The sequence below is a fragment of the Anas platyrhynchos genome, chromosome 7, assembly GCF_047663525.1.
Source record: "Anas platyrhynchos isolate ZD024472 breed Pekin duck chromosome 7, IASCAAS_PekinDuck_T2T, whole genome shotgun sequence".
Taxonomy (NCBI): Eukaryota; Metazoa; Chordata; class Aves; order Anseriformes; family Anatidae; genus Anas; species Anas platyrhynchos.
In genome coordinates this window covers 35,749,811-35,775,948 of record NC_092593.1, presented here as the reverse complement: position 1 = coordinate 35,775,948, position 26,138 = coordinate 35,749,811, and the positions used below count along the sequence as shown (strand labels likewise).

The window sequence follows — 26,138 nt, the reverse complement described above, 5'->3', positions numbered from 1 at the left end:
TTGCCCATATTCCAGGCTGTTCCACTGATTTATTGCGTGTGTGTGCTGAGAGAAGCTGACATTTATCCTTGAACCACGGCATGAGTAGAAAAGTGGGAAAATTAGGGAATAAGGTATCCACTGCATGGTATTATAAAGGAAAGTTATAGAATAGATCTGGGTATGCAAGAACCTTCAACATAATTCGGGGTAGCTAAAAATGTACTGTACCTCAAACTGTTTTTTTTCCTCCCCCAAACTTGCTCAATGCTCTTGAACTTGGAGGGAGATAAACCCTCTTCCAAAATCTTCCAAAATATATTTTAAAGGAGTGACCAAGGAGGTGAACGGTCCACATAAAACATGTCTTCTTTCACCATTGGTAGTTTTCCATAATTTTGTATTTAGGCAGCACACTCTTTTCTGTTAAGTCATTTTGATTGAGTTTGGTGTCTTGAAATAGTCCTTGGAAAGCTCTCAGTTCCATGGCAGCCAAACTGTTGTAGTCTTCAAGGTGACACGGCACATCTCAGAGTAACACGTTCATCTGGACACAGCCAAAGGTTTTTGGGAAAATCTCGTTTTTCCTTTTTAGAGAAAAGCTCTGCTTCCTCTGGGAAAAGTCAGCCTTTTTGCCCAACAAGCTTCAGGAGATGTAACATGCAGGAAAAGTGATCAGACAACAGGTTTGCAATTACTTCACAGTTGGTTTAAAAAGAACCAACATCGAAACAAGAAGCTTTTGCATGCTCTCTGAAGACGGATCAGCTTTGAAGTCTCATTTTTAGACATCATTAATACCTTGCATTTTTAAGCCATGATGATTTACTCTGGAACCTTCTCTTCACTGGATGTTTCTGGAAAAAAAAGGCAAAAATAGAAAGCTGTGGCTTCCTGTCTCTTGTCTGCTTTTATTTTTTTCTACTCTTTCTTGTTTTGTCTTTTTCACTATTCCTTATTTCTTCCAGTTTTTTTCTTTTTCTTTCATATAACAAGATACATCTAGCAGGTTAATTCCAAATGAGGATCCCTTTTCTAAGGAAACAGTAGCCCAAGTGTTAAACCTGAGAAATATACTGGACAGCATTTCCCAAGGTTTGTGTCATTATTTCTGCAAATTACAAAAGATAGTATTATTTCCTCAGAGCTTTCTTGAAGTCAGGAATACCTTGCCCATGAGTCAGAACCTCTTCACAGTTGGCCTTTTAATTATATTCCAGTTGCAATGGTTGTCTGTGTTGTTTTTTTAAAACCTCATAAATGTGAAGAAAAAGACTATTACGTGAAAACAGACCTAAATATGACTCATCCCTCATCCTTCTTGTTGCAGGGTAGTTGGGGATTTTATTTTCTGTAGCTAAAGCTGGCAAATATAACTAGTTGAAGATGATATTAGGTTCCTATTCAATGAAATAAAATCTCAATACTCTAAAAAAAAATAAATATAAAAGGGTGTGTGTGGGGAAGCTTCCCTAGGACTTGCTTTCTTTCCTCCTATCATTAAATAAGTTTGATCGCTCCCTGGTTCAGTTCTTCACTCCTGCAGCCACACGAATGCCGTATGAGAACTTACAAATCCAGGGGGAAGTTTACGAATGAAGCAACAGCTTTTATGCTCCACGAAGAGGAATTCCTTGTGGATGACTGTGCAGTTGCTGTAACCTCACTATTCAGGCCAAAGGGAGATTCTACTTAGGGAGGCTGGAAATGCAGCTTTATGCTATGTATTTTCTGGGGAAGCTGGATAAGTAACAGAAAAAAAGATATTAAAGGATGCATTTTTAAAGAAACACACAGGAAGTTAATTTTTAGAAAGCTATAACTAGTTTGGTTCCAAAATGCCTTAACTCGGTCTCTTTACTGACTTCATTTTATTAGTCTTGCTGGGAAAAGTCTTTTAAGTCCTTATGGGGGAAGGGGAGGAGAAAGAAGAGGAGCACACAGGCAGATTAACACTTAAGAGAGAAGGATGAAGTGAAATAAAAAGAGCTTCTGGGCCAGCACTGTGAAGTGAGACATGCAATCAGCTAGGGGCTCATCCCAGTGGGACTGTGTGAAGGAGCTGGCAGCTGATTTCCTGATGAGGAGAGGAGAATGCTTGGCTGTGTGATGAAAAGGGGAAACCTCAGGTGCGTCTGCTGTTTGAAGAAGCTGGGAAATGTGAAATAAATCATCCCCTCTCTCCTAACCTGGCTGGAACCATCTTCTTTGGAATTTGCTGACCTTTTATTGTCCTGAGCTGGATACTTACATCTGTGGGGTACCTGTCTTTGGAGCTGTGAGTCCTGGCTCTCTGCTGGCTCAGCTGCATTTGCAAGGTACATGTCTCCACATGTTTTCCTTGACCCTTTTATTCACATGTTCACTTACACATATCTTACTTTCATATCCAGTGCCCTCCTAAGCTGGGATGTTACTTGCACTGCTATTTCCCTGGTCTTCTACCACGCATCCCTTCTGCTGCACAATACAAATTAGCAGGAAGTTTAAAAATTGCATTTTCTATTCAAGTGATGGCTTTTAAACTACTATTCTGTAATACAACATTGCTCATGAGAGGAAAAGACAAATGTTAGTAACTTTAATAAAAACCAGCTAAGCTGTCCAAACACTCACATATAACCCTGCCGGACCTGCCATCACACAGTTCAGAGCACGTCTCATTTACAGGAGTAATTATCACCCTGACAGAAAACCTAAGTGTGATCTAATGTGACCTGGGAATATATTACTGTACTGTTTTATTTATATGTGTGTGTGTATATATATATATATATATATACACAAGTAAAAAAGCTATACCACACATTCAGCAGCTTATTTCCTTTGGAAAATGATGACGTAGCTCACTTCTGGCAAATCTTCAAATACTGAGGGATGGGGCAGGGGGTAAAGCAATCCAAACAACCCTTATAGCTGACTAGGGAGTGTCATGGGCAGCACAGCAGGGTGGGCTGGCAGGAGCTGGCCTTGGCTCCTTGGGCTTGGCAGTGATGCACAGAGGTGTTGGGTCAGCCTGCGACCAACGTCGAGGGCTGTGCAGAGGAACGAGTTGGAGCTCCTCTGGTTCTCCACCTAACTCTGTCCTAGCCCTACCCTGCCCTGCAGGCCCTAACAACTTCCACAGCAATTTGTAGTGATGCAAGAGGTAAAAATGAGCACTGAGGAGCACTCATGGGACAAGGGGCTGAGTGTGCCCTACTCCGCATGCTGTGGGGTGAGCCCTGCCAGGATTTCATCGCTGGTGGCAGGCCGGAGGGCAGCCATGCTTGTGCCTGGGTCCTCTCTTTCTGAGCAAGTGGGAGAGAAGCTCAGGGAGCAGGATGCTGGACCGCTCGGACGTGCTCTCCCTCCAAGTGGCACGCACAAATTCCCAAGCCCTGCTCTGCCCCCTGGCAGGGATGACTGGAGGAGTAGTGGCAGCGTGAGCCACAGCTGCCTGCTGCTCCATATTTCAGACATAGACCTAGGCCTCAAGCTAATGTGAACCCAAAGCCAACAGCGTTGATTAGGCGTGGCCTGCAGTCATAAAAAGCCAAGAAAATGAGCAGTCAGGAGGAGCTGCAGCTGTAAGAGTGTGTTTTGCTCTCAACAAATGTGTGTGATGTATATTGATTTTAATGAGAGAGAGCTATACAGGTGCATCGATGACTTGGGATTTCAAAATATTTGATTGTTTTTGTTTCAAGGCTAATGGCTGAATTTTCCACACTGCCTTTCTTACAAAAATAAAGGCATTGAGTTAACTAGTTAAGTCCTTCCCCATTTGCAACATGGCAGCAGAGGATTGCATAAAGACAAACACATCCTGTAAGTAGTTCTTAGCTCCCTAAATACACATGTAACTCTAATGCTATTATATTTCACAGAAGTCATGCGTTTGTCAGCATAAATGTGAAAAAGTGATGTCTAGATGAATCTCCTATCGTCTTACGTTGCAATTAGATTTGATTTTACAGGGATACTGCAACAGTACTACAAGGATATGAAAAGCTACTCACTGAGAACTTTGGTCTAGATTGTTAAATGAAAAATTACTGAAACGCCTTAGGCTTCAAGAGGTCCGCATCAATTGCAGTATAAGAAAACAGGCAGAGGACTTTAATATGTTCTATATAATTCGGTTAATAGTTTTAATTTTACTCTAATCATGTGGCTAAGAGATCAGTTCTTAGTAGCTTAAGCACACTATGCTGCTGTTGCTTAAATTTTGTTTTTAGAGTTGGGGAAATAGGTTAATTTTGAGAATTCCTGGACCAACAGGGAATTTGCAGAAGGACTGAGTTTTATAGCCTGGGATTAAGCAGCTGTAAATGTTCTTGGAGCAGAGTAAAACTAAACCCTAGATAATGTCTATCCTCAGCAGTATGGATACATTCACTTCCAAATAAATATAGGAAAAAAAAAAAAAAAGACATTGAGAACTCACTTGCCAAGATGTGTGCTGGGTACCTGTGTGTTTAGGGAGGAATACTGTAGGCAAGCCAAGCTACAGGACTGAAGCCTTCCAGTAGCCCCTGCCGGAGTGTGAGTGACCAAAATAGAGAATTACTGTCAGCACATCCTTACAGATACTGGTGAATGACTTCTCGGAGTGCTGGTAAGCATCAGAGACTCAAGCTTCAATACCACTTGGAGTAACTGTTTCTGCCATTTGTTTGGTCGTTTCTCGGTGTGATTAAAAAAGCAGCACTCGTCTTGGGCTTTTCTGAAGTTCTCTGACCTCTGTTCAGAAAGGGCACTTCATGCTGGCTTGAATCTGGCTGTGAGAAAGTGACACAAAATAAAACTCGGAAACAGACAATTGCAAACTGTCCTTGGATGGACTGAGGGATTTACTGAAACATCTACTCTTGTAGAAATGAATGGTCCTTTGGGTGTAATATATATAACATCTAGAGTTTCAGAAACATTACAATAAATAGTGTGAGAGGGAATATGCTAACAAAAATGTTGAATGTGATCCAGCTTCACAAGAACGACAGCAACATTCTGAGTTGTGTATCTGGTCTGGTCTTTCCTATGTGTTTTAACTTGGGGTAGCATCTTTTTAAGTAGTTCGGATACTTTAGATCCCATAATAAGTGCAGGATTTAGCTGTGTTCAAGTTTATGCAGGCTTGTTCTGTGCCAAAGAAAATATTTATCTGTGTGCCACCCTAACTAAGTGCTTCCTCTAGTCTATGGGTGTATGAGGTTCAGCTTGGAGTACTGTGGTTTGTTGTAGTGTGTATGGAAGAGGCGGGCTTCTAAAATTCTTTGGTTTAGGTTTAGCAGCAAGTGTTCAAACAGCCATGACAAGTCTATCATAAGTGCACTGTGGTCTCATTTGCTTTATCTTTTGTCTCGCAATCTGAATTTCTTTATTTCGTTGTTGACACACAAAGGGTCTGAATATGGGCTACTGGTTGCTTGCTTTTGACCGCAGTGGGCAGCTGGTTTTGAGGACGTGCTTTAGCAGGTTAGTTGGCTGATTTTTTTAGAAATATATCTAAGCTACAGTGCAACAAGCTCTGTAGAGTTTTAGAGATTTTTAGAATTTGTAGAGTTGTAGGTCCCACCCTAACTGGAAACTACTTTGTTACACAGCTTCAAAAGGGGAATTTTTAGGGATCTAAGAATTGTCTTAAAAGTATAAATGTCTGTGGCACTGAGGGGAGGTTAGGATTATCTTTTTTTTTTTTTTTTTTTTTTCATTCCCTCTCCTTCTCTATATTTTTCTGTTTAGGGAGCCAGTGTACAAGCCTAAACCTAAGATTTTCAAAAGGCAAAAGGAAAAATATATATATATATTAACTAAACTTAGCAAAGCCTGGAGAGCAATCAATCCTTAGGAATATTTAACTGTATGCTGGTGATTTTTAAAGACTTTACGACATCTTTGAGTCAACATCTGCACAAAGCCCTATCAACTTCACTGTGGCTCCTGATAGTTTTGACAACTATTCCAATAACACCGTATAAGATAAAACTGAGATTAAAGTCTAGATCATGACATGGCTTTACCTCTGGCATGAAAGTCTTTGTTTTTTTTTCTGTAGAGGGATGTGGTTACAGATTTCATGAATCCAAATAAACAAAGGCAAGAATCTAAATTATTATTATTATTATTTCCTCTGTTCTCAGTAGAATAGGGTTAGGATTTCACACCAGTCTCTTCTTCTTATATAAAATTCTAAAAATATTTGCAAGAAACAGGTGAAAAATGTGGAATATTTTTCTACCTTCGTTATACGTATCTTATCTATTGGTAGTTGTGTAAGTGTATCTGTAATAACGATAATAAAAAAATTGTATTCCAGTTTCACAAGTCCTTTAGATAGATTTTTTTCTTCCTTTTTTTTATTGTTAACACTGAACAAGAGTATCCCTTCCAACCTCTTTGAAAGTATTGTTCATTGAAGTTATACTTTGATCTTCATAGCAGAAATAGTATTGCAGTGTTGAGTGTTGGAAGTATATGGAAGAGGTCGAAATGGCATTTTCATCTGTTTTCTACCTAGTATGTGAGATGCTTAAATATAAGCATAAAAATACGGTCCATTATAATCAAATATTTAATTTTTGGTATCCTAAAAATCTGTGGAACATCAAGTACTTTCTATTAAACAAAGTGAAATAATCATTTTGAAAGAAACATCAAATACTGTTAGGAATGCCTTAATCAAAATGATAAAACAATATGAAAAGCTTCTGACCAACAAGCACAACTGCAAGATGCATGACTTGCAGTGAACTCCTACCTCTGTTTTGCAGATGTGTTTGTGCTTGGATTAAGTGAATAACGCTTAGTCAATTAAAATTTACGAGTATTTGTGACAATGAGGTCTATATAGTAGCAGACGTGGAATAAAGTGTTATAAATATGAATTCTAGTGTTTCTGTGGCTTCCCTGCACAATGGCCTCATCTGCTTGCAGAGCAGTGGGAGGCTTGGGTGGATAGAGGCTGCTCACTCACCACTTTGCTGTGGGACACAGAGCTGGGGTTGTGACTGGACGTTTGGTTGAGGGTCTGTGTGGAAAACACATTACATGGTGGAAATATGCACAGAAAGAGGTCTGCAGGGTTTGCCCACGTCGTGTCTGGGGTGGTTTTGTGCGTAGGAAAGTCTTTGTGGGCTTTGCTTGGTGTTGCAGTGTTTAGACTTGGGTTTTGTGCTGAACTGGTGTGGATGTAAATGAATATTCTGCAAGATTTGAAGGAGAATATATGGTGCAATACTGTAAAAAATACATGAATAGAAATCCTTTATGCAAACCCTTCCTTTCTAGGAACAACTTTGTCTTTTGAAACTGTTGTGACCTGAGAAATGCAGAGAAAAGAGAAATCCAGTCCCTGTCTGTGGGTAATCTCTCTGTTTTAAATCAGCGCATTACTGAATGGAAGGGGCTCAGTTACAAGGTACCTTTGTGTTGCCCGCGTGCTGCAGTGCCCTGAAGGTTAATTAGTTTATCTTCTTACACAGCTAACAGGAGATAGAGGGGAGACAATTTATAAGTTGTTACCTGTCCTGAGAATTTTGGGCATCTTTGAGAAATAAGGCACGCTCTTGGGGAAATTGAAAGTGTTCTTTAAGCATTAATAGCTATTTTATAAAACACCGTAGACTCATCTCGGCTATCATTCTTTAAGAAGGCTATCAAACTGGTTTCCTGAAATCCTTCATATATTGAATCAGTCGAGGCAAAATAAGGCTTGCCCGTGAGTATGGAGGGTTGGTATTCCCCTGAACAATCTGTTTCAGCCCATTAACTAGATGAAAATCCTCTTGCTGATGGGCCATAGCTTTGAAAATAAGCCCACCTCATGAATAGTTCTGGCATAAAATTTCTAAAAAGGCTCAGTTAACGCTTTTTCACAGCAAAAATAAAATGTAGACTTGATGGATTGTTTCTGAGTAAACTATGTTTTCTATTAGCACTTAATCTTTAAAGGCAGTAGGAAATGTGCTCCACACATGTATTCAAATCCTAATGCAATAAAGCTCATAAAGGCTATAAAATATTGGAAAGAAGACAGCATGGAAAGGAAATGGAAAAGTAAAGGAGGCAGAATGAACCTTTCTCTTTAATAAATCTGTTTTGCATTCTGTATTTGAACCTAGTGTAAGTAACCAGGCAACTGTACTCACATTTACAAAGTGTTGTCCTGCCCGTATAATTCTAATAGTGACATCAATACCCACAGCACTAGAGTTATAGCTCTGTTAGACATTTTTTTTTCTTGTTTTAGCTTTGTGCGATTATGATTCATAAATTCAAGTCTTATATTGTTGACCTACACAAATACTTATTCCTTTCTTGCTCCCTTTTCTCTATTACTTCCTTCTGCCGTTGCTGTTCCCTCTTCTGTTAACCATCCTTAATTTGGTCAATGGTGGCACAGTTTTTTTCCTTGCTGCTTGCAAGAAAGAGAAATGGAAAGTTCATGTTAACATAGAAAGTACTAAAAATATGAGATTTTTTTTTTTATGAGTTTATTTTAAATACTTCTAAAATCAGGCTTTATTCATCCCCTGGTTTGCCATTTTCTTATTTCTCTGGTAGAAGTGGATCCTGTTTTCCAGAATATGATGCAATTTTGAAAGAGAATATAGTCAGTGCATAAACCACATTTTCCTTCTCATAGAAAAATAGCGGAAAGAATCTAGAAAGGTCATTTACTCTATTCCCATCCTGTAAGGCAGGATAAACCCTTTATTATTCCCTACAGGTGTTTATCTAAGTTTTTCCTAAAGCCCTCTCGTGGTGGGGAGGGTGCAAGATGCCCACTGCCAGTTGTTGCCCTGGCCTGCTGTGCTGCGTCTGGTGCAGCAAGGGCTGGGCTCCAGATTCTGTGTGCACAGCAAGGCTGCACTTCGTACAAAATATATCAGGATACACGTGGAAGAGAAAGGCCTAGAAATAGCTGAATCGGTCATGATTTGGTTTGCTAGGACTGCTGATATACCGATGAGATGTACGTACTGCGTTTCTTTTGTTTATTGGTCTGCCTTTGTTCCTCACCTCAGAAAAATGTATTTTTTTCCCCTGCATTCACATTCTCTTGAATACTCAAGGGACAGGTACAGTAAAAGCTGACCAACAAGCACCTTGTTTATCATCTTAAAACCAAGGTAGTGTGAATGCATGTGTGTGCATTCAAGGGCTTGAACCAGTTTGTTTTAGTCGCAGTGGATGGGCCCGCTACGGTTGCTGCCGCAAGCACTCGTCAGAAGGGTGTCATGTTCACTACCTCATGTATGGACGCTTGTTTATGTATTAACTTTCCTTCTTAATCAAATAGTGTGGTAAGATTGTTAGAAAGGGGTAGAAATATCAATCCTGGGGGAAAATACGAATTCCGTAGCTGAACCGCTGTTAACTTCAGCGGGCCAGTGTTTCACCTCAGCCGCCATCTTCAGCAGGCCAATGTTTCACCACAGTGTCAGACACTTCGATATTGTGTCAAGGATATCTGCCCCCAAATTATTATTATTTATTTTTTTCTTTTCTTTCTTTCTAAACATTAAAGACATTAAATAATTTCTTTACCTTACAAAAAAAGCTGAGCAATTACAGTGAGATACCCTGAGCAAGCTAAGTTCCCTTTGTCAATATAGCTGAGGCCTTCCCTAACTTCAGGGGGTAGGTAAAGTCTCATGCTCCTTGACTATCCAGGATTAAAAAAAAAATAAATAAAAATTGAGATTTTCTGGCAAATGTAAGTTTAATGTATGACATTATATCAAACATTTACCAAACATCTGCTAAGGTTTTTACATGGGAAACAATATCCTGTGTAAACGGATCCCTTCAGTCCTACTTTATAGCATGTGTAAAGTCACAGGCACTTTGTTTCACATGGGTGTATGTACAGTTTCTAAGCAGTAAAGAATATAGTATTGTAGGTTTAAAAAAAAAAAAAATTCTTTTCATCAGTGGCCCTTTTCCTCAGCATTTCCCTCCTGAGAAGGGAAATTCTCCTCAGACCTATCCATGCTGTTGGCATGCCAGTGCCCCATCTGCTCGAGATACTCCCTTCTGCAGACCACCCGAGTGTTTCCCCCATCACTCCCCGTCTGAAACAACTGAGGAAAAATTCTTGTGTTTAAGCTAACAGACAAATTCCAGTACATTTGCTTACCTTAGGGTTTATCTTATTTGGCAGCTCAGCCCATAGAGGTTGATCAGTAACTAGCTTTCCTTGGAACACATATATATATTTTCCTCCAAGATTGATTTTAACATACGTTTAGTGTGAGTAGCTTTGTGTTTCGAAAATTCCCTGTGGAGTGGTGGTGTTTCTTTAACCATTCTCAATTCCAGTCTGTAGGCCAACTCCGTTAATTGGCACATAGTATGTACAATTCTTTTCAGCATTTCTGTTTTGCTAGGAAATAAGATGCAACTTGGGAGCAATACAATATGTAAGACCGCATCCTGAACTTAGGCTTGTTATGGTTGGTAGGATTTTTACTACAGACTTGAATGCTCTCTTCCCCAGGCCTGCCTCAAGTAAATGACTGTCAGCTTTGGGTATTCCATACAACTATCAGGTTGAAGATCAATGCTTAAAAAATATAATGGTTGGGAAAAGAAAATAATTGTCCAGTGTATTTACAGTGTATTGATCCAATATTACGCTGATATTTGCAGCCAGCGTTAGGTTAGTTCTTTAAACCAGAAAGGGAAGCCATGTACTCTTTTCTTAACCAAACTGAAACAATTAAAACCACCAGGAAAACTGAGCAGAGGTCCAGGCATCATGTTGTGGTAAACTGGCTATTTTGCTTCTGGTAGTTGAGGGCATTTACTCTTAGACAATGAAAAAATACAAAGTTTACTCACTTAGGGTCCCAAGGTAAATGAGTTTAATAGTTAAAGAAAGAAGAAAGGTGGAGGTAGTTGGTGCCTGTTTGAATTACAGATTAGCATTTGCCCTTGCCATTTCAATGCGTACCTTGCTGTGGCTCTTTGTTTTCACTTAATCAGTTTAAGTTCTTAGGAGAAAGCAAACTAGCTTGACAATGAATTTGTAATAAACAATAACAATAAAATATTAATGCTATTTTTGCTGTTCTAGGTTTAAAAAAAAATAAGTTTTCATTGAGGCTTCATGCAAGATTTTCCTTAATTATTCTTGATTTTTTTTTCCTTGTACTAATGTTGAATTTAATTTAATTGAGGCATTCTGAAGAAAAGGCTGCCAGTGCTAATAACGTTACAGAACTTATTAGGTTTTGACTTGCCCATAGCAAAATCAGACTTATAGTGACTGACATAATCCAAGACCCCACACTAACAGTTTAAAAGCGAAGTATCATCCTACTTACCCAAATTAAAACTAGCTGTGAAACAGAATTGCAAGGTTTAAGTGTAAGCAAGAAAGAGATCTCCATATGGACTACAATTCGTTTTTTAACCTTTCCACCCTAAAGTTGATGCGAAAATTCTGCAAATGGGCAGTAACATTACTGATGAAGCATTGTTTACATTTCTAGCTGATACTAGTGGTTTTGGTGGATTTCTGAGCAGGGAGATTGGGATTTTGAGGTGGTGCAGTTTGGAATCTAGACTGTTTAAAGATCCAAGCTAAAAGTAGTGTCATGTTCCTATGTTTATGTTCTTGCCAATTTCTGCAGTTTCCTATTACATTTTCTTATTTTAAATAACGGAATTTTCTGTCCTTTTACTATGTGAAAAACCTCTATAAAACAAGAAAACTGATTCCTTATGCAATAAAGGGTCTTGAAAGTGCAAAGTGAACACACTTCAAAGGAAAGGAGCTATTTTTCTCTCATACATGATTTCAGTCATGTTAATTTTAATGATTAACGGTCAATACTAAGAAATATGTGTAACAGTGTATGATGACTATATTCTTGTGAGTTAAAAATCTGGTATATCCATTTGCTAGTGTGTTTTCTCCCCCACACCCCAAGCTAAGTGTGTGATCGAAGAACTGTTATAGGGGGGTGGAAATTTCAAACAGCACTTACTACAGATTTAACTACCTACATAAAATTTGATAGCAACTCTTACGTTGACTTAGGATCAGTTTGGTCAAACTGCACTGCTTTTGAAAATCTTACTCTTTTTTGAACAGATGTTTTGAAGTCAGGCTTAAATTTCTACCATTCCATTGATTTCAGATTCCTACTAAAAGATTGGTCCAGCATCTTATTGTAGCAGATAGATTTTTCTTTTATGTGAATGCATTTTTTGCCAGCTTGGTACAAATGAGTTTGAAACAGGAGCACTGTTCCATTTTGTGTTACCATATGAAAGTTCCTCGTATTTCATTAAATAAGACCCTCATGGATATTGGAATTCTAGTTGCTCGGATGTATGCCTGCTCTAAAGGATATGAAGGTAGTAAATGAGTGTTTGTTTCTGGTCTGACTTGGATATTTTGAAAAGTATAAGCACGCAAATTGTATTTTAATATATTTGTGAGTCCTCAACATTACCTGGTGGTATTTCCTAGCTTCATCTATCACTCAAAGTGCTTTGAATTTGATCTCTGACTTTGAACCTAATGTATGATTTTAGATCAGATAATGTACAGTGCCTATTCATTGCCTAAAATGTGGAAATTGATATCAATAGACTGAGTAATGGAGACTATTTGCCTGCATCTTTCTTCAGGTTATCAGTAAAATCAGATTCAGGTAAAAATTCAGGTAAATCAGTAGGTGAGACCGTCCCGATAGCAGAGAATCTCCTGCTGGTAGGAAGAGACTGGCTTTCTCCTGAGATGGCCTGGAAAGAGGAGAGTACTTGGTCCTACTGCTCCTGCAGTGGCTCTGTCTGCTAAGTTTGGGTTTGCTACACGCTTTAAGCTTAATGTATAATGATGGTTGGAAGAGAATCGGCTCTGAGAGTCAGGGCCCTGGATTCTCCTCCCAAGTAACTTTCATCTTGTATTGGTTTTCCTTGGGACAAAAGAAAAATGAGCTCAAAAACTCTGTATCTGGCGTTACTGAATGCATGACCTTAGGCTAGTTTGCTGAATTCCACATTCCTCTACCCTTACAGAATCCTAAAAACTACAGAAAAAAAGTGAAAAATGGTTGGAGAGAAATTGCTACATAAATATACAGTATTATTCTATGCAGCATTGGTTCCTCCCCGTATCGAGGGGAGGAGGAGGGAGGTGATGCTGAGCATACTTGGAATTATTTATCTGCCCACTCTTAATTGCTTAGTCTGATGCTGTTTACAAGGGTGCTAACTAAACAATTCCTCTCACTTGTCCCAGATGTGATGCGTGATGGTTTAGGCCTTGAATTGAATTCATTTACATGACAAATCATAGATTTAATGACTAGAGTCATGATGGTTGTAAATAAATTGAAGACCCTCATTAAATGTACACACATGGTGAAAGGAATTATTTAAAAGGAGGCATAAGGGAATTGATTTGCTAAGTAATTTATATCCTTTTTTATTCTTTGTTGTTTAGCTGTTGTAATTATGTGGTGTAATTTGTCTTCTTCAAAGGGGACGGTAGACCTGATGAGGTAGAAGGTACTGTTAAAAATCTCTCACTGCTCAAAAGGAATTTGCACTGAAAATGATAAAAGGGAGCTTTCTGGTTCTTTTTTCTTCCCCTTCAACAATCTGTCAGGGGAAAAATGCCATCACTGTTCTTGTGTTGTTTGTCTCAGATAGGAGAATGATGCTAAGGCCCATTCTTGCTGTGAATGCATGAGGAATTTACCAACCTGTTGCACACTTAAGCCTTGGAGAAATTAATGTAGGCACTTCGCAGCTAATTGTGAAGACAAAGTTACCAATGCTAATGGCAAGATTTACCAGTGTATGGGCATTGCTATGATTCAGTGGCAGAGTCGGAATTCCCTGTGGTTTTATTGTAGGTTTCCCCAAGCAGGATGTTTAGTTGGGGGTTGTCTGAGCAGTTGTCAGCTTTCTTAGAAGAATTGTCACAAAAGCCCCCTACAGTTAGCAGCACGTAGCTCAGAAACACCTAAATGTTTGTTGGAATGGTTTCTTGTCAATGAGCACAAAGACTTTAAAACGCCACCTGTATTCTCAGCCTCTCTTTTCTTAAATTACTAATATTAACACTTCTGTTCTTAATACTCCGTGACGGGTTACCTCCAGCTGTGGGAAACCCTACAAGGGGTGGTTTCAGACCCGTTATTTTTCATGCATACAATCACCTTGTATTCTGTGTAGTTTTCATGGGATGGTTTTGCAGTGGCAGCGTGGTGGATTCTGGCTGTAGGCTGCTCGTTTGCTGCTCTCTTTTATGAATGAGCACGTAGAACTGCACAGATGCCAAAGTTTGGGTCTGGATGTGTATCCGAAATGTCTGATGTTTCTAGCCAGCGTCAGGTTCTGGTGTTACCTTTCATCTTCTGGGCACAGAAGAAAACTTTGCAGGCTTTTGGCTGCTGTGTTACTGAGAAAGGCCACGCACTGTCGGGGTAAGCAGAGTGGGCCAGTGCTCCTGGCACGTGTCCTGGTGAAGACGGCTTACTTCTCATTGCACCCCCTTAGCATGGGATCGCTCTCAAAGATAGAAAACCTGCCAGCAGATGGATCGGCCTCTCCCAGCAGCAGGTACGGGCAGCCCCAGTCTGAAGAGAGGAGGGGATTAGAGACCGAGCGGCCTTTTCATGGACCATTGATGTGGTGGGAAGAAAAAACTCTAGTGTCCTACTCCTCCTGGTTGCAAGTGATCCACAAAGGAGAGATTTGCTTAGTGCCCACGCTGGAATGCTACTGACGGCGCGTTGTTAAGGACTAAGCACAAGGCCGGGGTTAGGTAGATTTGCAGCTGTCAGGGACTGGGGCTGTAAAGCTGAGGAGAAAAGCAGATGATTTAGTTAACTTGGATTGTCATTATGATGTAGAAACGTCGAGCATCCCCCAGAGGCTGGCAATAGTCTTCCCAGCTGGTGGGACTGTAAATACAGAGCACGGTGAGCAGCTGAGGACGGACTGCACGGCGCTGTGCTGGGGGCTCCTGGCCCCTCTCAGGGCTCTGGAGTTGCGTTGGGCAGAGCAGCCAGGGCCAGGCAGGGGCAGGTACCAGGGGAGGGGAGGAAAGCCTCCCCTCAGCACGCTGGAAGGGCTCAAGTTCCCAGTAAGCCAAGCAGCTCCAAGTGGGGCTCTGCCCTCCATTCCCGGGAAGCGTGCGTGTGTTAAAAGCAAAGCTTTCTCCCCCTGACAGCTTCGCACCGAATTATGCTTTGCTGTCCTATTAAATTGCTCTGACACAGCGTACGCGCTGCACAGCAGCAGGAAAATATCCCACAAGTGTACTTGCAAAGAGAAAAGTTCAAGGAAGAGTGAAGCCAGCTCTGATTCGGTTATTTACCATCAATCAGACTCTTGCTTGGCAGGGAGTGGATGATTATGAGCCTGAACAAGCCGAAAAGGGGCAGGAAGAGAAGCGGAGGCAGCATTCTTCCTATTTAAAGCTGCATCCCCTGAAAAGAGTGTTTGCAGACCGTGCTGGCGCTGGTGCTGAAAAAAAGGGCTCGCAGACTTTGTCCTGGGACTGATGCTGAAAGACAGAGAGATTCCCCAGCTGGCTTCATGGTGCTAAAATAACCTTGCGTTTCCCTGCTTTTTGCTGCCCAGGAGGATACATGTCTAATATCTAGGCATGATGGCAATCTGGGTACAAACGAGAACTTTTTTCATCCTTGCTGCTTTACTAGGGCGATTTGTAACCATAAAAGCACAAGAAGAGGAAGAATATGACGCTGGTGAGTTTCTCTCTCTCCCTTTTTTCCTCCTTTTCTCTTCGTATGCAGCGTGCTTAGTGTGCGATTGGGTTAATAAGCGCAATGGAAAACTTCTGGGGTAGGGGAGTAACGAGATTTGTGGCTTTATACGCCGAGGATCGGGCTGTGAGGCTTGTGCTTTGGGAACCTGCTCAGAAGGCAGAGGGGATTTTAAAAGTTGGAGATTTGCAGAGTTCCCAGGTCTCCGCGCACAGCCCTGCGGACACAGGGGAGGGAGGACCGATGGGAAGCAAAAAGCAGCTGCGGGGCAGCCGGCAGTGAGCCCCAGCCCCGCTGCCTGGCAGGAGCAGCACGCAGCGCTGGGAAGTTTGCAACAAAAGAGAGCGCCTAGGGATGGGGCTGGAGGAGGCTGCGGGGCTGGGGAGCAGCCGGAGCTGGGCGAAGTAAACACGGAGGCTCCCAGGGTGGAGCCCTTCTGCGCTGAGCGACCTCTGCCTTCTTACCTTCTTTGTTTTAGAGAAGCACCAAAATGTCATTTTCCCTTTTCCCCCTTTCTTTCGTGGGTTCTTTTCCTCCTCCTCTCTCCTTCTCCGTCTCCTTCCCCCTCGAGCCCTGGCTGCGGAGGCTGTGTTTAATCCCCAGTGACAGGCTGTGATGGAACCCAGCCTTCCCTGCCCTCCTGCTTTCCCACCCCGAGCCTTGCTTGTCCCACCAGCGGCGGCTCCGTGCGAGCTGTCTGAAACGGGGCCGGCCGGCCAGCTGCCTACCTGACCCCTGCAACCTGAAGGCTGGCGGGCTCCTTTCTATCTGCCCTTACTTCACAGCGTTTCGGTGCCTGCAGGACAGCGGCTGATGGTCGGGAGACTTCCTAGCAGCCTCTCGGTGCTTTCATCAGGCTGGGTGTCGTGCTGCATGTCGGTTTCCTGAAATGTGAGCAGCCTGCTTGTAGGCTGTCCTGTAGCTATTGTACTCCTGCGCGCACTTTCTGGGCTTCTCGTGCTTAACCTTGTTGGACGTTGCTCAGAAAAGAAGCCAAAGGGCCAGCGTGCTGCCATACAGCACAGCTTGCAGTTATTTTCTTGAATATTTTCAAGACTTTCGTTTTCTTTGTAGCTGAAGGCTGCATTGCACAAGTGAGGAGGATTCAAGTCCCGTGAATAAAACAGCTACGGTTCTGCAAATTTTGTTCCACGGAGCAAAGCGGGGCTCTCCTGGCCGCACACAGCTGTGGGAGAAGTCCCATAGAGGGGGCACTTTGTATAGTCTTTGGAGTATAATTCCTGTCCTCGCCATAAAGGGAGACACATGCTGTGGATTTCTCAGATACTTAAAATGCCAGAGAAAGCACTTGTGAAAATATTGACTTCAGGTTTTGGTAGCCGTTTAGCAAAAATCATACCTTTTATTGGTTTTTCTTTTATTATTATTATTACTTTTAAGGCAAATCTTATGTGGGATGTCTGTTGGGTTAAGTTATTACGTCTCACTTCTTAGTTTGTTGCTATTATGGAAATTAGGGGATGAGCCAGTAATGTAGCAACACCTTCTGGGATGTACTTCCCATATGCTGATGGCTGAGGAAACCGAGACATACGTGGTAAGCCAGAGAGCAAAATACGTTGTAATAAATTAGGGACATCTGTTTGCACTTATTTCACTTATTCATCTTCCTGTTTGGGAATGTAATAGCTTTTGTCTACCATACGTACGAGGAAGCTGCTTCTCATAAGCTCAATATATTGGAAATAAAAACATGGAGAGAAAACAGAGCTGTTTGTACTGTGAGGGGTGGCGTGCAGCGAGGAGGAAGGGAGCGCATCCTACACATCGGTCTGGTTTAAGAATATAAACAAGGGGTTTTCAGTCCTGATGGAGTTCCTGGCTGAAGCCCCAAAACGCTGCCAAATGGAGAAATTTTTGCCCTTCATTTGTCTTGGTTTCAGTACCAGCTCATGCAGAGGTCCAAGAGCAGTGTACGTTGTGTTGGACTGCCAGTGATTTTGTGTTGGCTGCTGCTTCACTCCTCCCCACTCAGTTGGTCAAGTGTCACTTGAACGTAGGTGCCATGTTAAACAAATTTCAGAGGTACTTGGGGAAACAAGTAAGGTACTTTTGGAAGTGCAAACGAGGAAAAAAAAAACTTCTCAGACTTTCAAAAAGCATGTAAAACTGGTGCAGCAGTCATTTATCATGCCAGTGGTGGAAAAAATGAGAACAATTAGAAACTGGTTATGTCAACCACAGTGGAAGCAAGAAAGAAGTTTTGCAGAAGTATCTGACAGAGTTTATGGCAGTGAGAGTGACATCCATATATTGAGAAATAAGTCAAACCAATAAAGCAGGTAAATATATACATATATATAATAATAAAAGAGCTGTAATGCTTCTTTAAACCAGATTAACTTTGCTGTTGTTATCATTGCTGTGCTTTTAAGTAATGCCAGCTTCTATATTATTATTATTATTTTTTTCTCTTGGAACTATTGCAGGCTGATCTGTTTTGCTCAAGAGCACTTGGCTGCCAGTGCAGTATAGTTCACACACTTAAAATGCACATCAAAATGTGAAAAACAGACACTTTCAAGCCTAGTACAGGAAAATTTATTTTACTCCTAGCTGTTTTAACTGTGTCCATTAAAGAGCTACATAGGAATGAAGGCAGCTCTGCAAATGCCTTTATGTTCTTTGTAGGGGCATGGACAGGCTCAGAGATGGAGTGAGTGCCCAGAAGATTGCTTAAATAGCACAATTTCAGCTGTGCCTACTTGGAAGCTCTGCTGGAGGGATCTCCACACACAGTGCTGTCTTTCCTCTTCCCTTAGGACTCAGTATAGAGGAAAGCACTCGCAGAAGCAGTGCATGCTGCTGCCATCCTTTCCCATCCATTTGGACTTGTAAATGTGATTGCTTTCTTTGACATAGTTATTTAAGAAAGCTAGAAACACACCTTGAGTGGAAGGTCTCTTGGTAACTTGGCTGAGAGCTGCAGCTGTGGGAATTGCCTCCTCCAAAAGGATCCGTCTGTGCAGAGCCCATGGGGGCATGGCAGCGGTGGCCCAGTGCCACAACCTTGTATTTCTCACCGCAGCCCCAGATTTGCCATTAGGTGCTCATCAGTTTCTGCATCTCACCTTCGTCTGAGCATGTTGTGTTGGTTTATCCTTCCCTGTCCCACTCTGGCAGTGTCAGCCCTATGTCAGCTGAGATCAGCGTGAGCCCTAGCATTGATTAAAAGTATCTGAACTAATTTCCCTCGTTCCACTGTGTGAGCAAGAACAGACAAATGAGGGTTGTCCCCTCTGAATTCATGATCCTCTCTGCCCTCTTTGAATTCGACACTTTGGAAACCAAATAAAGGAGAGATCTGGCTTAATGGAGACAGACGCAGCTGAGCTGATTGAGTTGGGGCTATTAAAATGTCCATCAACCTGTCCCTGATCACAGAGACGTTATCTTCAGGGAGAAAAGAGGTTAAAATGTTGTACAGCCTCCTCTCTGTGACAGGTGCTGGGAATATGATGGCAAGAAGTGCACTGTAGCTGTGAGGGGGAAATTATTGAGCATCCATATCAGATGCTCCCCTGGTTTTCCTGGATCTTTCAACCTGACTGAGAGTTCCTAAGGAGAATGAGATGAAAAGGGGGAAAAAACATCTCAGTCTTGCTAGCTCTCACAATCTGAATGAGGATCTCAAGATACCTGCTTTTTCTTTTCACAGAGTTCTAGGTCTTAGGATCATTGGCTTAAATGTGTGCCTCTGCTTTGTGTGAGAGAAAGCGCGTGTGTGTGTGCACCTGTATCAGTGTTTGTGGGTCTGATCATTGTGAATCTCTCAAAACCAGAAGTGATTATGGCTCTGAACAAGTAGAAAATGAGAATCTATTATTTATTAAAAAAAAAAAAAAAACCACAACACAACAAAACAACAAACTCAGTTCTTTGGGGACTGACTCACAACTTCTGAATATCTGTGGTTGGCTCCCCTGCCTGTAACAGTGTGGGAAGGAGAAATTGCCTCCAGAAGAATCCTGAGGAAGTTTCTTCCTATGAATGAGTGGACACTTGCTCAGAAATTCTGGAATCCACACAACATAAGCCATCCACATCAGCTTCGCTTTTTCAGAAGATGCATTGTGCTTGAAGAGTAATTGTGTCTGATGGTTGTTGTACAGGCTTTTTTTTTTTTCCCCACTATTTACAAATGTAGATTATTGCCCTAGAAACCAGAATGGTCATTTCTTTCCCTCAGTCTCCCATTCTCATATTTTGGCACGTGCACCATTTATTTCTTGATGAAGTCTTTTCATCCTTGCAATTTGTTTCAATACGGTAGCATTCCCTCGGGTCCATTTGGTCACGTAATGCACTGCAGGGTTGGTTCTTTTTAACAGTAACGTGTATTAACAGAAAACTTTTTTTTTTTTTCAATTTAGGTTAGCTTTTTAGAAGTTTTCTGAAAAAAATATTATAAACCTCAATTTATAATAAATGTGCCGATGGAAACTTTGCTTAAGAGCAGTACCTGGTGTGTAAGTAGTATCTAGCCAGATTTCTCTCCAGCCTAGCTGGAAGTTATGTGCTTTGTCTGTGGTTAGAAGTAGAGCTGGTCAACTCACTAGATTTTACTTGGTTTTCAGTGTTTTGTGAGAAAAGAAACGCAGGGATACTTGTGTGTATATGTGGGTTTGCCTCCAGTTCCTCTGGAGGCAAACCTTTATGCAACGCTACAATCCTTTAAAAAAAACAGAGCAGATGTTCGTGGCCTGTGTGCAGCTATTTTTCCATATACAGAGAAAGGCAATGAACTCAGAGCCAAAAAATAATAAAGTACTAATAAAAAATAGCCGAAATTCCAGCTGGAGGCACGTGATCTGTCCTTATATGTACACTGATTGTTTCGCCCATGTTTGTCTTTGTGACCCTGCTCATTTTTGTGTATGAGGTCCTGATGATAGAAGAAATTTTGAGAAACATTTGATTAGAAAGAATAAATCCAAGTGCTGACCCAATTGATAATCCAATTGGATCAGAGAAGAGACTTTAACTTATTTTATAGCCAAAAGAACCTATCCTCAGCCTAATGCATAGGGCAAAATTAAGTATCCTTTAGTGTAAAATGAATTAATCAGATTAACTTGGAATTTCAGTTTTTGACAAAGACTTCTTGGAGGTGAACATTCAAAGCATGAGGAAAGCCTTTTGCTCGCTGCCCAAACCCTCCCAGCGCAGCAGACCCACCTTGCTGAAGTGTTCTCAACCCTTGGCGAGAGCGTCACGTGCAAGAGGCCGGGTGCTATCTGAACTGCAATGTGTAATGCATTAATTCAAAGCATAGTGAGAAGGGAATGAGGAAAACAGTGGTTTTAGTAGTATAAAACAAATGTTCTTCAGTTATTGAAGAAATCAGATGCTTTCAAGCTGCAGAAAAGTCGCTGATAAGACACGTAATGTTCTGAGGGTGAGGGGCACCGTGTGGGTGACACTGTGTCCTGGTTATATAGCTGATGTAATCCATACATTGTGCCTTTATAAATTATACCTTTTCTCCACACTGATAATTTTTTGATGACTTATGTTTTTTTCTGACTTTTTGAGTTACCAGAGAAAGAGAAAGTGATAGGCAATTTTGCTTCCTAGTTGCTCCTTATTGAAATTGCCTACTGTAAAATTCATGTTGCGCAAGTAAGAAATCCTACGTTGTGGTGCCTTCCCTTCCAGGAACTCCGGCATTGCTTGCGTGTCCTGGAACTGACACATTCCTAAAACTCTTATCAACAATTCAGCAAATTTGGGACATTTTCCAAGTTAATAGTTTAAAAAGGCCCACGTGTTTAGACTTCCTTATTACTGACTGCAAACAAGGGCACTTAGACCCTCTTGCTTCCAAAGCCTTTTGCATATTTAAGTTTTTGAATAATTACTAATGAACATTACAAACTTCTGCAGATGAAGGGAAATAGATGCGAGAAGTGGGAAATCTAACCCTCTGTTGCATGTGTTAGTGACGGTCTTTTGATGCCATGATGCTCTAAAGCATCCTTACTACAGGTCAAGGAATATGTTGATGATTCTGAACATATTTGGTGTCGATATTAGGAATTCTTTCCTTATGGAAAATACAGATATGGAATATTCTGTGACTCTCTTTAATGCTTATATATCAGAGATTGGGAACTACAGCCACTATGGATGGAAACAGATAACAACTTTTTGCACCTAGGGTTTTTATATTAGTGAGGTGTTCAGCCACCAGACGTGCCCTGAGCTGCGACACACCTCCGTTTGCCCATGGTTGCTGTCTGCTAGAAGCAGAGCTTGGCTGCCATTGGGTTTCCACATCAAAACTCTTGTCTCATAGGCTGCTTTATGGTTATGAAAATAGTAGCACTTAGTCTACTATATAGTAGACTGAGGATGATTGTCCGAGGGCCAGCGGTGCGCTGCTCTCCTGCAGGAAGCCTCTATTCATGCGGGCCCTTGAGATTCTGGTTTTCTTAGCTGCCGAAGAAAGGTCTCGTCTCTGAAGAGCCAGGCTAAGGTTGTTCCTTGGCCATGCTGCTGCCAGTTGAATGTTGACTGGAGGTTTGGAGAGCTCGTGGTTTTCTGCAGCTTCGCGTAAATACTACAGTTGGGAGGATGATATAACGGGGCTGTTTTTATAGGGAGAAACTTCCACAGAGTTTTGTGCCTTCGCTGGTTTTCATTTATAGGCTTTGGACCAGATAACGGTAGCATGGGTGGACAAGGGAATTAATGTGAATCTCTGTGCCCCTGTTGTTGGGATAATGTGGCTGAGTAGAAACAAAACCAGCAACTCTGATGCTGCTGGCAGGAACTCAGAGGTTTGGACGTGAACTCATTGAGAGTAGGAAGGCAAGAGTACGCTGTTTCATTCAGGCCTGCTCCCTGCCGAGCAGTAGACGTCTGATTGAGAATGTCAGTGCAATGTCTTCACCAAACACTCTTCGGTCACCAAGTCCTTGCCAGCAGCCGTCAGCAAGCTGAGGACCTGAAGTGAAATATTAGAGGCACAATGGCCCCGTAGTGTAGGACGGGAGGGAATAAGGGAGGTCAAAGGAATCATTGTGAGTCTGTGTCTTGGCCCAGTTGCTCCAAGATTAATATTGCACTCTAAAATGACCATGAAAATACTGGCTTAGTCAGGAAGAAATTGCTCCTCGTTTGGGAGGAACTTGTGCCACCTGTCCCTGGATAGCTGTATTATTTGGGTTCCTTCAGACACTGGGCTGAGACTTTGCTTTAAAGCTGTCCTTCTAACAGTAGATCGTGGATGATCTTGATTTCTTTTCTTTCTTTTTTAATCACTTTCCAGTCTAAGGTATCGTGTCTACCGTCTTGTAAAATATCTCAACAGGACAAAGAAAGATGTTTAAGGAAAGAATTAAACCAGAACCAGTAGATGCAAGGTGTGCTTGCTTGCTTGCCTGTTTTCCATTCACCTTTGCACAAAAGATGTAGTAGAGTTATTTTCTTCTTCTTCTTTTTTTTTTTTTTTCCCTCTTCTCCAGATAATTTCAAAAGACTGCTGTTTGAGGGCTTATGCAGTGTTATATGAAAGCATTTCACTGCAAATAAAGTGGTTGGTGCTTCTGTCTCCTGAATTCTTTAAGCCAGTGTTGGTTTGAATGTTGCTGTTGTGAGTGGTGGGACCGTTAATTAAAGGTACAAGATTAACAGTAATTTATCTCCATTGTGGATGATACCTTGTGGTTTCACCGGTGGTGTACTGTAGTCATCTTGGTCAAGAAAAAAGCAGGATACGAATGACACTGAGGAATGAAATACTCGCCATCTGTGCAAAAACATGGGTAAATCAAAGAGCAGAATTGTCTCAGAAAAGTGTAGGTTGGACTGGTGATTCAAAAAACTAAAAGCAAACAAAAAGCAGAGTTCACATTATGCTGTGTGATCAGAGGAGGGTAAAACTAAGGATGTAATTCTTTGTCAGATAGTAGGATCTAGTAGAGAAAGCAGCCTTCTCAGCACGTGTTTTCATGTTAGGCAGAAAAGCATGAGGGAAAGATGGAGAAGGCTGTTCATTCAGCTACCAACCCCAGGTAAAGGTAGATATTTTTCCTTAATGCTAACTCATGGGGAACAGGGAAGAGTTTTTCATGTGAAAAGCTGATATATATATGCCTTCAGAGTGTTTCCTCAGAAATGTGAGCTATTAAAATAACGCCTTTGGTGAAAGGTGTACAGGACCAAATTAGTGCGTTAGGCATACATTGCCTCTAATGAGACATAGCATAAGATTTGTTAGCAATCCTGTATTTTATTAAAACTGAACCTTTAAAAACAGCTTGAGTTGTCTGAGCAGCGAAGAGGAATGCATGTGGCAACAACTTCTGAAGATGTGAGGATTTTCACAGGCCCAGTATTCAAATCATAGTACTTTGATGTCATTATTATAGGCAGATCACAGAAAAGGCTCCCAGTTTTGCATCTGAAATCCCATTTAGGTTATCCAATGCTTTGTTGAGTGGAAGTCTTAGTGGAAAAAATATTTTAATTTCAAGTTGCATGTCCTAGAAAAGAAATCAAGTCTGCATGTAATAAGCATCATCTTTTGTATTTATTGTAAATATCTTTAATTTAGAACTCTTTCAAATCAGAAACATTTTGGACTGTGATGCTACTGGTATAAATGCTGAAATTTTTCACAGAAATTCATTTGTGTTAGTAATTCCCAGTGTGTTAAATTTTAGATTGGTATAATACATAGTTCATTATATTTGTAGTATATTATATATGTACAGTGCATTTATATATCTGGTGATGTCTCAAGACGTCAGACATTCCCACTGTATGGGAACTACATTGCAAGGCGTCTCACTGGAGAAGGTAATGGAGGATGATTTCCAGATGTTTAAATGCTTGTTTTGGCAAGAGGCAGAAAACACTGGAACATGCATTGGCAACAAAGGAAGAAAGGAAGCAAAGAACCTGATGTAAGAGACATTGAGCCTGGCGACAAAGACAGCAGAACATGGAAAATGGAGCTGTGTGGGGAAGGGAGAGCCAACGCAACAGTATGGCTGCTCTGACAGCACTGGATGTTAAAATTATACTAATGACAGACGGAGTGCCACCAGTCTGCTTCAGAAATCAGGGACAAGTTGTTCTTTACCTGATTTTCATTCTTCTGGTTGCAACTTTGGCTGTAGTGAGAGAAAGTTTTATCTAAACCTGGATGCCGAGACCGAGTCGTTATGGTGTAATCTGATGGTATCTTGTTACTGTAAAGTGCAGGACCTTCCTACGAGTTTGTGCAGTGCTGCTGAACACAAAGCATCCTTGATCTCCGATGAAGCCTTAGGGAACTACTGTAATATATGTACTGAGTCATCATGCTAATAATATTTTTGTTGAATCGCATGGATTTTCAGTTGGAATAGCTGACTCACTTCGGAAGTGGAATCTGGCCCCTGTGCAGAGAAACCTCTAGATGCTGAGCCACAGGACTTGTTGCTTGCTGTAAGGTTTCAGTACATACACCTCTTTGTCAGGTTTGTCTTCCTCTTCCTTTGAGCAGACAGGCTTTGCAGCCTTCCCACATTGCATCAAATCGTGCACATTTCCATTTATTTAGCTTTTTGGGAGGCAGGGAGAGAAGAGTTAAGTCTTGATCTCTTCAGGCTATGCATATTTGTCCTCGTGAAGGATTCCAGGGCCAACCACTGTGAATTGTACTGCTCTAATTTTTATTAGTGATATCTTTCTCATGGTTTTACAATTGAGGATATGAAGAACTCAATACTTTAATTTTTTTCCCCCCTCCAGCTGTTCTCTGTTTCTTCGAGCCTTCCCTGGTTTCCTAGGAAACCCCTGTAGGATGGAATTTGTCTGTTTTACAGGCACTGTGCAAGATAGGCAGCGGATTTTGTTTGTGTTTGAATGTAATGAACACAGAAAGTAAATGTTTGGCGATTTAAACCTCCCATTCAGTGGAGTGCTTTAGAGTCCAACTTAAAGTGCATGAATAGCCTTTTTTCTTACAATGGTGTGACTTGTAGTTAGCTGTGTTTGCCTAAATACCTTAATGAATGAGGATTTCAATTATTTTAGTTTTTCATTTTGCTTATCCAAAAGATTAAATGTTTAAACTTGTTTCAAAATGTAGCCGAAAATACAGCACTTCTTGTGAGATAAAACGGCATTGTGAGCTGAAAGATGGCAAGCTGAAGTGAAAGCTGAATAAAAAAGGTATGGGTTCAATGTACCCTTGTTATCTCCCAGCATAATAAAATAAATTGCTTTTGGTTAGGGGAGCGGTCCATGTTCAAACTTCGAGTTTTTCACTATACAACCACAAGATTTGCAGGTGATTTAGCTAAAGGGGTATGCTTTTACTGAAACTGGTCTCCAGTGGCTGTTGGTTGCAACTACCAGCTTACTCTTCTGGCCTCAAAGAAGATAAAAATCAGAGTGATT

General features: G+C 41.2%; 1 protein-coding gene and 1 long non-coding RNA gene across 3 annotated transcripts in view; one reads left to right on the top strand and one right to left on the bottom strand.

Annotated features, from left to right (window-relative positions):
• Positions 1-330: 330 nt before the first annotated feature.
• LOC119717470 (uncharacterized) lies at positions 331-17,274 on the bottom strand. Of its 2 annotated transcripts, XR_005267059.2 has the most exons (3): positions 16,451-17,274; positions 14,148-14,791; positions 331-836 (listed from the first exon to the last, which is right to left on the bottom strand). It is a non-coding gene; the product is annotated as an uncharacterized lncRNA (long non-coding RNA). The 2 variants fall into 2 exon arrangements; XR_005267058.2 differs by lacking the exon at positions 331-836 and having other exon boundaries at positions 9,877-14,791.
• The window catches only part of COL5A2 (collagen type V alpha 2 chain), a 101,432-nt gene continuing 90,203 nt past the window's right edge, over positions 14,910-26,138 (top strand). Inside the window, exon 1 of the mRNA XM_038182147.2 lies at positions 14,910-15,704. Coding sequence (XP_038038075.1) covers positions 15,602-15,704 — 103 coding nt within the window. The 5' untranslated portion in view covers positions 14,910-15,601. The remainder of the gene's footprint in view (positions 15,705-26,138) is intronic.